General features: G+C 44.5%; 1 protein-coding gene across 1 annotated transcript; it reads left to right on the top strand.

The window, feature by feature from the left end:
- Nucleotides 1–253: 253 nt before the first annotated feature.
- Nucleotides 254–16,778, top strand: Nnmt (nicotinamide N-methyltransferase). Its single transcript, XM_027412090.2, has 3 exons — nt 254–930; nt 2,388–2,595; nt 13,599–16,778. Exons 1-3 carry the CDS (start codon nt 774–776, stop codon nt 14,029–14,031), a joined length of 798 nt encoding a protein of 265 aa, XP_027267891.1. The 5' UTR covers nt 254–773; the 3' UTR covers nt 14,032–16,778.
- The last annotated feature ends 1,029 nt before the right edge of the window (nt 16,779–17,807 follow it).

Genomic DNA, 17,807 nt, shown 5'->3' with positions numbered 1-17,807 from the left:
CTTGATTATACATACCCATCCTCAACTGCTTCTTACCACCTCTTACACATTCCCCTCCCATGTTCACGACCTCACTGAATCCAGTTAGTGCTGCCTGCTGGAGTTTTGCCTGATCTTGTTGGCTTGACCTTGTGCAGGTAACCATAACTACAGTGAGCTCATGATTGCATCAGCCATGCTGTATCCAAGAACACACTGTCCATGTTTTAAAAATTAATCTTTCCAGACTTCATCTGTGACTTTTCTCTTTAGCCAACATTCCTTAGCCATGAGCACATTTTCTCCCCTCGGCATCCTCTTTTCTTTCTTTCATATGTTTAAACTGGAACCATTCATTATGACTTTATTTTTTCTGGGAAGAATCCTTGCAAGAACAGGAAGACTGACTGGATTGTTTGGAGATGACCAATTCCTCTACATTTAGGGCTTCTTCCAGGAGTTAAGCAATCTCCACGGTGAGCTGGACCATTTCTCCCATCTGCAGCCTTTGCAGCTGACCTTCACCATTGGGCAGAGGGTGGCATGCCACGTGTGACCTTCCCTCTGCCACTCCTCTTCTCCTAAGCTCCTGTCTCCAGTAATTTCATCACTTCCTGGAAGAGTCTTCGGTCTATTTTACTGTTGGTGTTTAACAAACACCAGCCTGTAAGGGCCGGGCCAAGCTGAAGGAAGATTGACAGCTCAAGATTCCAAAAGCCAACTTCCCAGAGTGACTCCCTGACTTCCAGAGGAGGGGGCAGGAGAGCAGTGGGCCGGTGGCACAGAGCTGAGACATGATGGAATCCGGCTTTACCTCCAAGGACACTTATCTAAGTCATTTTAATCCCCGGGATTACTTGGAAAAATATTACAGCTTTGGGTCCAGACACTGTGCAGAAAACGAAATCCTCAGGCATCTGCTGGAAAATCTTTTTAAGATATTCTGCCTTGGTAAGTTTGTCCATCTAAATATGAGTCACACTGAGTCTGAGGGGATGACTGGACTTGTGTCTAGCCATCGCTCCTGGACAGTCTCTTGGCATCACTCATTTGTTTAACGAGAATAAAAGTTAATGTTGGCTTAGCTATCTTATAGTTTATAAAGATCTTTTATATCCACTGTGATTTATATGGTCTTGAAAAATGAAGCCAGAGGGCTTGAGTGCTGACCTTGCATCTACAGTGACTTTCCAGGTGGCTTAAAGGAGCCATTCAATCTCATGGGACACCTCAGAGAGTCTAGGAGAGGAGAGCTGGGTGTTGGGGCACAGGACTCAAGAGACAGGAGGATTTCCACGAGTCTGAGGTCAGCCTGGAGTACATAGCACCTTTTCTGGAAGCCCTAGGCTACAGAGTGAGACTCTGTCTCAAAAAAGTAAATAAATTGAAAGTTTGATTCTAATCTTAATTGAAAGGAATATTTTCCCATGTGGTAAAAGACCTTCTCAAATATTAAGCACTAGGTGCTTTGATCATAACTAATCTCAATGTTTTAACTTTTTTTTTATTTATTGGTGTCTGTGTAAGTGTATGTGCCCATGTTGCATGCCTGTGCATGCATGGGGACAGAAGAGGGCATCAGGTGTCGTCTTCCACCACTCTCTCCTTCTATCTCTTTGAAGCAGGGTCTCTTCCTAAGCCTAGGGCTGTGTTTTGGCTAGGCTGGAAGTCAGTAAGTCCCAGAGAGCCTCTCCTCTCTGCTCCTATCAGAGAAGGGGTTACAGGCATTTGTGAGATGCTTGGCTTGTCACATGGGTGCCAGCCCTCATCAGTGTGGAGTATGCTGGGACATCTCTCCAGTTCCTATATTCAATTGTTAAACAACAACAAAAAATGAACTTTCTATCAACGTACTCTATCATGAAATAGCAATATGGAGTCAGGTCTAGAGACATAAGGTTATTTATTTAGGAGGATCCTACTCACCAAAACAGTCTACCCAGCCGGCAATAAGCAAGGTAAGTAGGAGAGGGACCCCCACAAGCGTGTTCCTCACTCTTAAACCTTCCTCATGTCACCCTGACCACCCTGGCCAAGCGGCGTGGCCAGGCATACTTGTCTCCAGCCCCAAGTAGGAGTGTCTAAGGTATCTCCTACAGCACTCCTTAAAAGATTTCTCATTGTCGTTGTCATCATCTTTTGGGATCAGTGGTCTGTATACCAATGTAGATATTGCCCACCTGCAGACATCAAAATAGCCCAGGAAAATATGCCTCCATTCAGGACTGGGCATGAGTGAGGCAGGGATAGAAAGTAGAATGATATCTTACCAAATGATGTTAATGGAGAATGGTGAGTGGTATGGCTGTCTAGTTGGGGACACTTATGGCACAATCCCAGTAAAAACAGTGCAACTCCAGCTCAGCCGATCCTTTTATGATGCCTGATCTCTGCCTCTTCTGTTCCAGGTGGTGTGAAGGGAGACCTCCTGATTGACATTGGCTCTGGTCCCACCATCTATCAGCTTCTGTCTGCCTGTGAGTCCTTCAAGGAGATCATTGTCAGTGACTACACAGACCAGAACCTTTGGGAGCTGCAGAAGTGGCTGAAGAAGGAGCCGGGGGCCTTTGACTGGTCTCCAGTAGTCACCTATGTGTGTGATCTTGAAGGGAACAGGTAGGGTGATGGGGATCTGCTCTTCAGCTTTCTGAAGGGACCTGTTTCTAGTAGCCCAGGAAATATCACTAAAATTCAGTTGAAAACCTCAGAAGAAACTCAAAGACAGAGACCAAAGGGAACTCCAAATGGAGAATGAGGGCTCAGGGGAATAGATTAGGTGCCATCCACCCCACCTGAGTACTATTTTATCGTCAGTCCTCCAACCAAAGTTGGTGGCTCTGTGTGTGCCTAATGCTGACATGACCAGAAACAGTGAAACACTGACCAGGTTTTTTAACCAACAGAAGCAATATGCAGCAATTATGTGAGAAGAATTCATTACTCACCATCCATAAAATTAGAGCCTAAAGGGAGCTGGGAGATGATCAGTGGGTAAAGAGTTTGTCATGGAAACACAAGGACCTGAGTTCATATCCCTCCCATTTATTTAAAAAGTTATCCTTTCTCCAGCATGTCTTCTTATCATCTTTATTGAAAACCAGCTGGCTGCAGATGCATGGGCTTAGCCCTGGGCTTTCTAGTTTGATACTTTATTCTTCAATCTCTTTTGGGGGGGTGGCCTTTTTTGTCTCTTTTTTGTGGCAATACTGTGCTGTTTTGGTGACTATAGCTCTGTTGTTGTTATTGTTGAAGTGAGGTAGTGTATTGTAACAATAAATCTTTCTGCCAACCACCTGAGCCCCATTGCCAAGTGGTTGTCCAAAATAACACACGGAGTCTTATATTAGGTACAATGCTGCTGGCCAATGACTAGGATTTCTTATCTGCTAGCTCAGTCTTAATTATCAACCATAATCATTGATCTATATATTTATAAAGACTTATCGAGGATGCTGGTGGAATGTGTCTTCAGCTCCTGGAGAGTACATGGCAACTCTCCCTCTACTACATTTCCCAGAATCCTCCTCAACTCCTAGACCCACCCATCTTGCTTTCTTATTGGCCAACAGTGCTTTATTCATAAACCAGTAAGACAAACATATACACAGAAGGAGGTTCTTCACCCTGTCACTAGTATTTTAATAGGGATGACATTGGCTTCACAAATTGCTCTGGGTTGTATGGACATGTTCATGATCTTGGTTGTTCTAATCTGCAGACAGATCTTTCCATTTTCTTGGTGTCTGCACTGTTCTTCTACATTGATGCTGTCATTGTAGAGATCGTTGGTTTATTTTAGTTAATTTTATTTCGAGGTCATTTATTTATTTATTGTAGCTATTGTAACAGGATTGACTTCTTTATTTCTGTTTCAAATAATCCACTATTTGGGCATAGATATTCAGGTGAGGGTTCTGAAAGATTAGTACTCCTTGGTGCATGGTTAAAGGAACTAGCATCCATCCATCCATCCACCATCCATCCATCCATCCAACAAACCTAGTTGAACAACTGGGATGCACCCCATGATACTAGCTCTTAGGCCAGAGAGTGAATGAGACAGAAGAAGCCCCAATGTTTTATAGCTCCTCTCAAGGAAGGCAGATAAATGTCAGGTCATTTAGGTCCTTCAAGAGCATGTTAACAATTATAGCATTTAGTAACAAATTGAGAGGCTGTTTTCAAATGCTGGTTTAACTTAGAACCCTCTTACACATTCAGTATAAGTGAAGATACATTCGTAAAAATGAAAGTGAGTCTTGCTGCTCTTTCTTATAGGAAGTACATGGTTCCCCAGGACAGAATTGGAATAACTTGCTGTGAGGGTTTGTACACTATCAAAACTTAATAAGTAAATAAGGAATTTACCAGGGTTGATAGAATTTCAAAGAAAGTTTGTTAAACACAAGTTTTCTGCCATTGTGAGACAACACATCTTTCTGAAATCCAAAGCATGTGACCAGAAAGCTCTGGAAGCTTCAGTCCTACTTTCCCCAGACATCACAGCCCACATCTCATTCAAAATGAGCCCTTCAGTCTAGCAGGATACTAAAACAATCACTTATCTCCCTGCAGAATCATCAGCTCAGAACAATTGCCTCTTAAGACACTCACCCCATCCCCATCACTTAGCCTGGATGAGAAACTGTACTTTTATCAGGAAGTGCCTCCACACCTTCCTTATCCTCACGCCAGATCCAGCAGCTTCAACTATTTTGAGAACAATAGTGATCCCATTCGGCTTCTGTCTCTCTCACATCTCCGAGTACCTCTATCAACCTACAGTCCATTTCCCCCAAGATAATTTCTTCTTTATCTGAAGATATTTCTTGTGCTGATGGCTCCCGAGGACAATAGAAGCTAGCTGCTTTGGGAGTGCAACTCAGACATTTAAAAATCACTCATTTAATGATTGTTTGAAAGTTTTAAGACATCAGTACCAAACCCTTGTCTCAAACCATGAGACATTACTGCAACTACCCTAGGTCTATTATGAGCAAGGGAAATAAACTCTTTCCTTAAGAAATTCTAGAAATAGGAGCTGGCCTGGTCATTGAGAGCTTTAGGAGAACTTGCTGCTGTTGCAGGGGCCCTAAGTTCAGTTCCAAGCATCCACATTTTGATAGCTCGGAGCTGCCTGTAACGCTACTTTTAGGGGATCCCTCCTCTGGATTCTAAGGGTAGCACCACCACCACCACACACACACACACACACACACACACACACACACACACACACACACACACACACACACAGAAAGAAAGAAAGAAAGAAAGAAAGAAAGAAAGAAAGAAAGAAAGAAAGAAAGAACATGAATTAGCCTTTGGTCCCTTGAACAATACATTGCTTAGACTTGGGATCCCCAGATTAGCAACTTATATCACATAGTAGCATGTTAGGGATATAGACTTGGGCTGGAGAGGTGGCTCAGTGAAGAGCACTAACCTCTCTTCCAGAGAATCCAGGTTCAATTCCCAGCACCCACAAGACAGCTGATAACTCTGTAACTCCAGTTCCAGGGGATCTGACTCCCTCTTCTGGCCTCTGAAGGCACTTAGGCACACATGCTGTTGGTGCACAGACACACAGGAAGCAAAACACTCATACATGTTTTGTTTTTTAAGAAGACGAGATGGAGACTGTCCAGTCTCACTGACTGTGCACAGGGATTGAATTCCTACTTCCATGAGATATGCTGAGGTAACCATGACGGTGGGAGGAGAGCTGGGTCTAGAGCCAAGATTACCACAGACTCACCAGGATACACAGAAGAAGGGAGATGAGTGGGAGTGTGCTGTCAAGTTCTTTTTCCCCATCTATACAGCCAGTGGGGGGTTTATGGGGACAGAGACTTCGGGAACTCATCTAGAGAGCAATGGCCCCTCATGAACCTGCCAGAAAAGAGCTGAACACTGGAAATGTAGCTGTTCTCTGAAGCCAGAGCTCCCCACACAGAGGTTGGTAAGGGCTGGGCATGGTGCTTAACCCAGCACTCAGGAGGCAAAGACATTGGCAGGACCTTTAAATTCAAGGCCCCCCTGAACTACAGAGTGAATTCTAGCCTAGCCAGGGCTACATGGCTCTTGTTTGTTTTCATTAATATATTAATTAATCTAGTGATCTGATGCTTTATTTGTGAGTTCACTGTAACTATTTTTATATTACATAACCAAAACAGCCAAAAGGCAAGACTGTCACAAAACAAAATAAAACAAACACCAAACTCACAGCTAAAGTTAGTCTATCCAAAATATACACAGTTGAGTCAAATTTATTCTTCAATCCCATGTTCTGTCTTTGCGGCAAGTATCTCTGGATTTTCAAACTCACAAAAGCTTCCTAATACAACTCCTTGGAACCTTGGGATCTTGATGGTCATGATGACTATTTGGTGACTGATACTTTTTATGGAAATGTCTCTCAGGTAAGAACTCTCCTATCTCTCACAAGCATTATATCTCTGAAAAGATGAATGAGATTGGTTGAGAAACCTTCAATTAGCCATTTCCATTCAATAATAAACATCTCTGAGCTGTGTGTTGGTGGCACACACCTTTAATCCCAGCACTTGGGAGACAGAGGCAGGCGAATCTCTGTGAGTTTGAGGCCAGGCTGGTCTACAAAGTGAGTTCCAGGACAGGTTCCTTCCAAAGCTACAAAGAGAAACCCTGTCTTATAAAACAAACAAACAAACAAAAAACAAAAAAGCAAATAAACATCACCATTTGTAAGTCTCAAAGGGCCTGAAACTCAGTGTACACAAAATAAAGTGATGACCCCTGGTACCCTCCATAGATAATATTCCTGGCTCCTTGAATGACATTATCAGACAATTACTTGAACGACCCCCAAAGCCTGGGAGTAAATAAACCTTGTCATCTTCCTTTCTGTCATGGGCCACGTCTAACCCAGCTCCAGCTTCTGTCCATTTTTTCTTCCTGCATTTTCTTTTACTCGGTTTTCTTCTTGACATAGTTATCTGCATCTTTATCCAAGCTAACATCTTCTTTGTCCAAGCTACCATTCTGGTTGACATAGCCCCCCATCTCCACTATTGTCCTTTCACTCAGTTCTCTACAGTCCCAGTGATCATTCCAAGACAAACTTCTTCTGATCAGAACCATCCCTCCTGTTTTGAAGCAAGGTCTTACTTGGTAGCTCAGGCTAGCCTCCAACTTGTGATCTTGTTTCTGCTTCCAGGGTTTTATGATCACACACCTTTCCATAGCACCATTTAGACTTCCTAGGAGAGAAAGCAAAAATCCCAGTTTTGGAGATAGGTCTCATTGTGTAGCCCTGACAGCCTAAAACTCACTATGTAGACCAGGCTGGCCTCAGACTCACAGAGATCTGCCTGCCTCTCCCTGCTGAGTGCTGGGATCAAAGGCTTGTACCATCACACCTGGCCCAAAAGGTAAACTTTTGAATTTTATCCACAAAGCCTTGTTTTGTCTGGCACCCAGCATTTCATTGGCCTGACATTCCAGCCCCAGGGACTGTACTCTACCAGGTGGTTTTATATGGGCTGTCTTCTCATGCTAGGCCATCTTCCTTCTGTTGCTCCTCTCTTCAGCCTGGTCAATAATGATGTATGCCTCCCCCACATCTCTGCTTGCATGGCTCCTTTTGGAGGTAGTTCTTTCCACTGTAACTAGATCAAGCCAGAATCCCAACATCCCATGCTCCTTTCCTCCTTGGAGTTAACCATTTTCACTTCCATTTTGGCGAGTGATCCTTAGATTAACTGTTTTTCTCTCTTCCCTTCTGTAGTCTCCAGGAAGACAGGAACTGTTTCTCTTTGTTCATTCCTGAGTCCCCAGTACCTCTGAGTCCCCAGTCCCCAGCACATAACAGAGGTTCAAATAGAAGTGTAAAATAAATGAGTGGATGCATCCTGCCTTCCAGCCTCCACTCCCTACCTGCATTTTCTACCTGATTCAAGTGTGGATTGTGCCGAAGGGTTACGGACAATTCTTCCTGCCTCTCACAGTTTCTAGGTTGATACTCAAGTTTTGTTGTTTTTTTTTTTTTTTTCTATTATTTTTCTTTGTGTTGTTGTTTAGAAACAGGGTCTAGTGTGTCACAGTTGGCCTCAGAATCCTTCTGTACTTAAGAATGACCTTGAACTCCTGATCCTTCTGCCTCCACCTCTGAATGCTGAGAGTAAGGGCAAGTGCCACTCAGCACACCAGGCTTCTTCAACCTTTATGTCCTTGAGCTGTTTTGATGCCTTTGTCAGGAGGGTTTGCTGGAGGCTATTGGGATGGAGCTTGAGGCAGGGCAGTGTAGTGGAAAGGGCTCCTGTGGAGATTCTGACTTGCCAGCTGCCTTGCCTCTCCAAGGAGGCAGAATCTCAAGATAATTACTGGGTATGGGAAGACAGTCTCACAAAGGGTTCCGGCCAGGAATCCTTACCTTTTCTTTCCTTCTCTGCCACGTCCCTTCGGCTTGTGTAGCTAGCATATACACAGGGGAAATGGCAGCCTCTATTTGAAAGAGTCGATCTTTACAAGGAGAGCAATGGCCAGCCTGCAGTTAGCTTTCTGTAAACCAGGTTCCGTGCTGCTCCTGTATGTGTTTGTCACCTTCTCCTTGAGCTAAACTGAGGCTGAGTGGTAATTGCCTGGGTCTCCAGGAGAGTCCATTTCCCCGTGGGTGTTACCCACAGTTCTCAAGGAGCCCTGAGGGGTAATCTTTACACAGCTGCCTTGGCAACTGAGTTCACCAATGTTTGCTATGCAGCCAAGGACAAGCAGGTACCGGCGGCAATGGGAGAGCCTAACAAATTCCCCTTCTCAAATTGGCACATTTCCTGTGAGCTTTCGAGATTTCACAGTGGGCTTCACAGTTTGGGAACAATTTCCATCATCGTCTGACTGGCAAGTGCTAGTTCTGTGGTAATTTGTGTCTTTAAAATAGCTTAAAACACAACAGGGCACAAAGGTCCACTATGCTTCTGATGTAATCATTTAAATACACATTGTCACCATGTCCCCGACCTAGAGTGGCATTTTAAACCCCACCCCCAAATCACCATGTTCTATTTTCTTAGCCTCTTCCATACACTTATTATGTACATGTGTAGACAGGTAGTTCCAATTTTTTTTTTTTTTTCTGATCTACTTTCTTTACCTATTCAATTCTGGTTTTCACAGACATCTATTGATCAGTTTTTCTTCTTAACATGCTCTGTCAAATTATCTGTATTCTAGCACGGCTGGGTGGCATCCCTACTTTTAGAATGACAATTGTTCTACTTTGCCCAGGAATGCAAAAAGAACCCCGCACAGGAGATTTCAGCATAGGAAAATTTTAAATTGGAAAAATGCAACTCAAGACAAAGTGGTTGCCATAGGACCTTCTTTACCCCATTATTAGGACCAGATAGACCCAATCAAGGGTAATTTTTTTAAAAGATTTATGTTTATTGTCCTAAATTATATATATGTGTCTCCATGTGGGTGTGTGACCATGGGTTCAGATCCCTTTGAGCTGGAGTTACAGGGAGTTGTGAGCTACCTGGTGTGGCTGCTGGGACCTAAATTCAGTATATAAACTGATGACATGACTACTCCATGGTATGGTTGAAGAGGTTTTTAATATATATATATATATATATATATATATATATATATTTGAAAGAGAAAACAGTCAGAGGCATCAGGAAGACTCTAGAGTAGAGAGAGAAAGAAGTACACTGAACATAGCCAGCAGACTGGACATGGCCAGGGCTATCTTCAAAAGAGGGGAGAATAACAGAGAAGAGAGAAAAGTGAAAGCAGCAGGAACAGAGTAGAGAAAGAGAGAGAGAAAAGGAGGGGGAGGAAGAGAGCAAACATAGGTAGAATAGCAGGGTTATAGGGAGAACGAGTTGCTGGGGGCGGGGAGCCTATGAGCCTGAGGGAATTTAGAGGAGAGGGGGAGGTGAGAAGGGCTAGGGTGCTAGCATGGACTCCGAAACTGGTGCTGAGGGAGCCTGGGGGCCAGCGTGAGCTTTGATATGCTAATAGACACCACAGGTAGCCAGAGATAAGGAAAATGATTCCTTTAGGTAGATGGGAACCAGTTTTCACAAGTTCCCGAGGAATGCTGGCTTTTATCTAACTGCCAGAAATGCTCCTATAGTCCAGCTTGAGCTCATAGGACTGACTGCCTTTTGGAGTTTGGGGAAATGGAGTTTCCTTTGGACCTGACACTAAGGTCCTCTGCAAGAGCAGTGGGTATCTTAACCACTGAGCCATTTCTCCAGCCTCCGTTTCTCATATCCTATGTAGATACCAGTGCAGTGGCTCTGGAAATTTCCTGATAACATTTGCTACCCCTTTCTGTGTATTTCTCACTGTCTTCTCCTCCCGTTTCTTCTCCACAGTCTTGCTACATAACCCAGGCTGGCCTGGAGTCACATATCACCCACTCTGGACAGATACTCCTCCTGTTTCACTTCACGCTGTGAGAGTTAGGAGTAAACAGGTGTATGTCACAAAACCTCTTGCCCCTTTTTTAGACAGGACAGCTTATTGAGCTGGAACCATACCACCAGTAGATACATTTAAAGTAGAACCCAGTGGTTTTCAGTGTATCTGCAGAGTTGTGTAATCTCGAGTCAAACAATTTTAGAAGATTTTTGTAATTCCCCAAGGAAATTCTCACCCTTGCCAAATCCCTCAGCTTCTGGCAACCTCTGCCCTACTTTCAGTCTCTAGAGTCTTCTGGACATTGCATATAAGTGGAACTGTGTAACATGTAACCTTTGGTTTCTGACTTCTATACTTAGTATAATGTCTCCTGGATCCACCCACATTACAATAGCACACATCAGAAGCCATTGTTGGCAATTAGCTTTCTCAGGTGTGTATCTCCCACAGTAGAGTTACAGACTCATCCGCTGTTGGCTATTTAGATTGTCTTGGGTCATTTAAGGACACACATATACGAGTTGTTGTGTGGATATATGTTTTGTTTCTCTTAGGTATATTCCCACTGTGGTAGATGGAATGTAATTGGCCCCCATAAGCCCATAGGATGTGGCACTATGAGATAGGTATGGCTTTGTTGGAGCAGGCATGGCCTTGCTGGAGGAAGTGTGTCATTATGGAGGCAAGCTTTGAGGCCCAGTGCCTCAACAGTTCACTTCCTGTTACCTGCAAGAGGTAGGACTCTCAGCTCCTTCTCCAGCACCATGTCTGCCTGCATGCCACCATGTCCCACCATGATGATAATGGACTGAACCTCTGAAACTGTAAGCCCCCCCCCATTATATGTTTTCCCTTGTAAGAGTTGCTGTGGTCATGGTGTCTCTTCACAGCAAAAGAAACCCTAACTTAAGACAGCCATGAATGGAATTTGGGGCCATGAAGAAATTTTATGTTTAACTTTTTGAGAAAATTTTAGACTATTTATCTAAAGCAGTTGGACTATTTTAAATTCTCACCTGCAGTACAGGCAGGCAGGTTCCTTGCCAACCTGTCTTTTTCATGCTAGCCCTCCTAGTAGATGTGGAGTATAGTCTTATGGTTTGGGCATGTTTCTCTGGTGGCTGGTGAAACCTAGGTTTTTTCCTCTGCCCAAACATAATTAAGCCTCTCAAATGAAAAGTTACAGCAAACTCAAAGGACACTGGTAACTAACTGAATGTGCCACAGGCAACTTCCCCCACCTCAAATCATTCTGCCGTGAGGCAACTTAAAGTTTTCTTCAAACCACTGACTGTTCCTCATGAACAGAACTTGTCCCAACTCAAGCACTTCCTTCTTGGCTGATGCTGGACTACCCTCTACTGTCTCCATCAAGCTTTGCCCTGGAATGGCCATCTCATCTCCTGGAGTCTGTGTCAGACAGCTCAGTTCCCTGCAATTACAACTGTGAATTGCCCAGGTGCTTTGCCAACCAATTTCCTCAAAGGGTTCTGCACTAGTGATGGTGTCTCCTACAGGAGCTCAGTGGCCTGGGTACTTCACTCACTTATATCCACCCTCCCCCCCCCAGGCTTTCTGCCAGTTTTTCCTTTGCTGGTTCCCCTCTCCAGTTTCTCTGGTGTGCTCTACTTGTTTATTTACTTTGTTGCTTTCTTCCTTCTTTTCTCCCCAACAGACTCAAAATGGACCTCGAATATCAGTCTGCTTTCCATTTCTATAGCTAATAACTGAGACCACCCTGGAGAAGGGAAAGGGACAAGAGCTCCTGAGCAAATTGGAAGCATAGGGGGAGGGGAGAGGAAGCTAGGAGAAAGAGAAAGGGAGAAGAGGAGAGAGGAGGATATGAGAGAGCAGGAAGGTTGAGTCGGGGGACGAATAGAGGAGAGCAAGATAAGAGATACCATAATAGAGGGAGCCATTATAGGTTTAGAGAGAAATCTGGCACTAGGGAAATGTTCAGAGCTCTACAAGGATGACACCAACTAACAACCTAAGCAATAGTGGAGAGGCTACCTTAAATGCCCTCCCCTGATAATGAAATTGATGACTACCTTATATGCCATCCTACTGCCTTCATTCATCCAATAGCTGATAGAAGCAGAAGCAGACACCCACAGCTAAACACTGAACTGAACTCCTGGAATCCAGTTACAGAGAGAGAGGAGTGATGAGCAAAGAGGTCAAGACCAGGCTGGTGAAACCCACAGAAACAGCTGACCTGAACAAGGGAGAGCTCATGGGCCCAATACAGATAGCTGGGAAACCAGCATAGGACTGTTCCAGACCCCCTGAACGTGGGAGTCAGTGAGGAGGCCCAGCTATCTATGGGGTCTCTGGTAGTGGATCAGTATTTATCCCTAGTATATGAATGGACTTTTGGGAGTCAATTCCACATAGAGTGATACTCTCTCAGTCTAGACAGGTGGGGGAGGGCCTAGGCACTGCTCCAAATGATATGACAGACTTGAAGATCCCCATGGAAGGCCTCACCTTCCCTGGGAAGCAGAAAGGAGATGGAATAGGGGGCTAGTGGGGGGCAGGGGAGGAGAGGGAAGGGATTGATATGTAAAACAAGCTTGTTTCAAATTCAAATACAAAATAGAAAAAAATAACTGAGACCATTGGTTTGCAAAGATAAAGATGCATTTTGGCTCAGTTTCATGTTGCCTATAAGTCTATGTTGGAGGACCATGGTAGGAACATGTGATGGAGAAAAGCCACTCACCAGAAGAGAGAAGACACCAGGACCCTTCATTCCCCCTTTGAAGCATGTCCACAGAAACGTCTCACTAGGCTCTGCCTTCTAATGGCTCCACTATCTCTCAATAGAAATGACCTGGTGACAAGCCTTTAACACTGTTGCCTTTGAGGGACATTCCAGGTGTAAACTATAGGACCATACATGACCTCATCTCTTACTCCTGCTTTCTCATCTCCATCAATGAATTGAAATTCCATTGATTTGGCAAAAAGAGACAGGTGTCTTGATGGGGTCACCAAGAAAATGATGTTAGGAAATAGACAGCTATCTGCAGTCAGGAGAAAGGAAGTGACTCGAGACCTAACATTCCGACGCCAAATTAGGATGAATTTAAGGACCACAGTGTGGACCACACTGACGTACATCCTCGGCCCTGACCAAAAAGATCTGGGATCCCCATATCTAGAACAGGGAGTGATGCTGGTCCATGTCTGTTTTTCAGAACCAAGGGACCTGAGAAGGAGGAGAAGTTGAGGCGGGCAATCAAACAGGTGCTGAAGTGTGATGTGACGCAGAGCCAACCTCTGGGTGCGGTCTCTCTGCCTCCTGCTGACTGCCTGCTCAGCACCCTGTGCCTGGACGCTGCCTGCCCTGACCTTCCCACCTACTGCACTGCCCTCAGGAACCTGGGCAGCCTGCTCAAGCCAGGGGGCTTCCTGGTGATGGTGGATGCCCTTAAGAGTAGCTACTACATGATCGGAGAGCAGAGGTTTTCCAGTCTTCCCCTAGAATGGGAGGCTGTTCGAGACGCCGTGGAAGAGGCTGGCTACACCATTGAGCAGTTTGAGGTGATTTCTCAGAATTACTCTTCTGCCTCAGCCAACAATGAAGGACTGTTCTCCCTAGTGGGGCGCAAGGCAGGTGGAGCTGAATGATATACTGTGATCCCAATTAAAGGCTTGCTGGTTCATTTCAGATTGTGGCTCTGACAGCAGTGCTCATTGTGTCGTGTAGAAGCTGACTGGTGGGCTCCATGGTTCAGGGTGGGGTGGGCAGTCAAGGATGAGCTCATGGACCATTCCTCTGTGTTCCATACATGTATTAATGCCAGGAGAGTAACTGAGACATCTGGTCTCCTCTACCTGTACTCACAAAAGAAGCCTCACCACCTCAAGCATGCAGTTACAGCCACACCTGTTAACCATACGTGAATCAAGCCCACACCTGCCTACGGAGACATCAGCTATTCACCGTTAACCTCCCAGGAAGATGCTGTATCCTTCTCTTGCCTTCTTTCTGGAGAAACTGGCTTACCCCAGCCTCTGATGCTGATGAATCTGCTCTGGGCTCAGCAAGTCTCTAATAGACTTCTCCGACACTGGCACTAGTCTGACTTCAGGGACCAGGGGACAGCTGGCCTGTATTTCTTTCGATTCATCCCAGTGATCCAATTCTTTTCTTTTCTAAAGCTCATCTTGTTTTCAGATTATATCTAATCTCTATGTGCCTCGGTTTCCTCATCTGCAAAATGAGGTTGAAATAGAACTGCTTGTTAAGATAATGAAAATGGATTATAAGCTAGAAAGAATCCAGAGGGATGCTTGGTACCCAGTGAGCATCTAATAAATGTTAAGGATCGTGATCATCATTATCATTACAATCATCATATTCCCATCTTTGCTATGAGTTGCCCAAGCAGCTGAGATGTTTCCAACCCCACGTAGAAGAGGGGTCCTACTCAGGGCTCTCCTCTGCTGTGGCTGTCAAGAGCACCTACAAGAAAACAGTTTCCACACCACACGCCGCCAGTTCCTTTCTGATTCAAGAGCTATCCAGCAAACATGTATTTAGCATTCTCTTCCCTCTGCCAGGCCCTGGGAATGGAAATGAAGCCCCAGTGTCAGCTAGCTCAAGAGCCCTCATCTTTGCAAACACAGTGACATGACAAGTGCTCCCAGATGCTGCCAGGCAGTGCTCTCTTCAATTCCCACCCAGTCTTGCAGCTCAGCATCTTCTGCTCCCACTGTCCTGTCTGACAGTGCCTGAAGCTGGGGGTGGGGTGGCAAATGGAGAAAGCTACTCCCCTGCCTGTGTGTAAGAGACATGATGGCTTCCTGCCCGAGAGGCAGAGAACACAGTCTGCCTATACCAGGGTTGGCCAAGAGCCAGATAGCAAATACTTTTTAGCTTTGTGGGTCATACAATCTTTTCTTACTGATTGACTGATTGATTGATTGATTGATTGATTGATTGATTGATTGAGGAGTAAGTGGGTGAGTGTGAGTTAGACAGTGTCTCACTATGTAGTTCTGGCTGTCCTGGAACTAGCTCTTGTAGACCAGGCTGGCCTTGAACTCACAGAGATCCACCTGTCTCTGTCTCCCAAGAGCTGGGATTTAAGGCAGTCTCTGATGTTCCTGGCCTTGATCATATAGTTTTGATCATAGTTATTCAATCCCGTATTGGAATGAACCATAGATGACATGTAAACGAAAATGCAACTTCTTTTACTAAAACAGGTGGGTGGGTAGGTTTGGACCAAGGACCGTGATTTATAGACCTTTGATCTGGGATCAGAAGCAGCCCTATTTGTGGTTCAAATTTAATGAATCTCTGTGTTCACTTTGATTATCTTGTGATATTCAGTCCTACTTGTAAGGGAGCTCAAACCCTACACACGGGTCAGGACCGGGGACAGGTGGGATACTATTTCTTCTCACTCTGTCCTTACTCTTTCTCTCTCTTTATTGCTGTCTCCCTCAATCAACCCCACCTCCCATTTGAATGCATTCCATAAAAACAAACAGAAAATGAGGGAACTAGTCGGGGCAGGGGAATGCCAGATAAAATGTTCACCACACCAATATTTTCACAGTGAAAGTTACAATACTCACTGGAGTATCATAAAAATCCAACAAGGCACCACAATGCACATTATAAAAATGACAGAGAACAAAACTGGGCAGAAACAAATCCCTGAAAATAGAGTAGCATGCAACAATATTTTACAAAGTTTTGTTTTGCAGATCATATCTATCTTAGCTGGCCTGCATTTAGGCACAGCTAAGTTGGCACTGTAGGCTTCTTTTACCCAGAGATAGCTTTGTGGCTATGTATCTATCTGGAAGATATTTATTACACGATCGTTACTGCTATTTTAATTTCATTTCTGTTGCTGTGATAAAACACTGACAAAAAGCAAATTATGGGAGAAAGGAGTTTACTTCAACTTACAATCCAGGTTACAGCCCACCATTGTGGGGAAGGAAAGGAACTTCGAGCAGCTAATCACATCACATCCACAGTCAAGAGCAGAGAGACAGGGATGCACACATGATCAATTGCTTTCTTGTCCTTGGCCCAGTCTCACCACTCTTCCCTGCCTAGGCAGTGGTGTTTCCCACAGTGGGCTGGGTCTTCCCACATCCCTTGATTTAATAATACCATGTCCCCAAAGACATCCCCACAGGCCAAGCCAACGTAGACTCTCATTCTAGATGATTCTAGGTTGTGTCAAGTTAACAATTAAAGCCAATCATCGAAACTTAATGATGCATTTGATGCTGGAGTATGATATAGCACATATTTCTTACTGACTGTGATCCAAAACATTGGAAAAACAACTTGCCTGTCATCTGGGCTTCTGAGATTGGGTTATGAGTACCCACACTTTTTTTTCTTTCAGGCAGAGAAAGGATCTGTAGCTTCTTCCTCCTAAAGAATGCTTTGCTACTTGGAGAAATTGATGCACAAATATAACACCATGAGTGAAAGACGGGCTCAGATGGAGTATTAGCAGCACTGTGGACTTGAAGGGAGGGTGCTAAAACCATAGGACCCGTTCTGGGTCTTGCAGGCTGATTGACGGTATGTTTGGCAAGGAAGAAGGGAAAAGAAAGCCTGGGGACAGTGTGTGCTGCTGCCTGAAATGACCAGTAGCAGATCCCCTCTTTACCGGTTTGTTCTTTCAGTGAAACCCAGATCTAAGCAAACATTTGTCTTCTGGCTTTTTTGTTTGCCTTTTCTGAAATCAAACAGACCCACCAAGTCATGAGCAAACAGACTCAGGGGTCATTCTGGTCCCAACTTGTAAATGTCTTTGACCGCTGACCCCACTCAGATTTTGCTATCGGACTTTCTGAAGGAAGTGTTGGACAGTTTCACCCTGAGCAAATTTGTATGATGTAGGAGGCTCCATGGCTACGCATAGTGCCATGGGGAAGACCAGGGAAAAAGAAAGCTATTGAAGAGGTGGTTAGCTCGTTTAGTGTCATGCAGCCCAGCCTTGGTAATTTCTGTCATCTAGTTGTCATCAGGAGATGTTCATGATATGACTTACCAGGTTCTGCTTTGAAGGCTATGACTGCCTCTTGGCCAACTCAAAGATGTGAGGCAACTAGTAAATCGTATGGAGGGGGAATGCTGGGGACTGGGAACAGAAAATGTGGTCTTCATTAGAGTGCCCCACCGCTTTCATCAGCTGGAGACCTTTCTCGAAAACAGAAGCAATAGGCATCTCTCAGGACTGGATTGAAATCAAATGAGATGCTCATAAAGCCATTGTATAGCTTGCTATGCTATATTAGAAATCCTCAGTATAATCAACTCCTTCTAGAACAGCTGTTGAGACATGAATTGCTACATTCATTAGATTTTCTTAATGAACAGAGTTAAGCATGGTCTTCGAAACCTGTTTTGTCTTTTTGTTCAA

Source organism: Cricetulus griseus, chromosome 4 (assembly GCF_003668045.3).
Source record: "Cricetulus griseus strain 17A/GY chromosome 4, alternate assembly CriGri-PICRH-1.0, whole genome shotgun sequence".
NCBI classification, from domain to species: domain Eukaryota; kingdom Metazoa; phylum Chordata; class Mammalia; order Rodentia; family Cricetidae; genus Cricetulus; species Cricetulus griseus.
The sequence above is the reverse complement of the archived record's forward strand: the minus strand, read 5'-3'. Positions and strand labels throughout refer to the sequence as shown.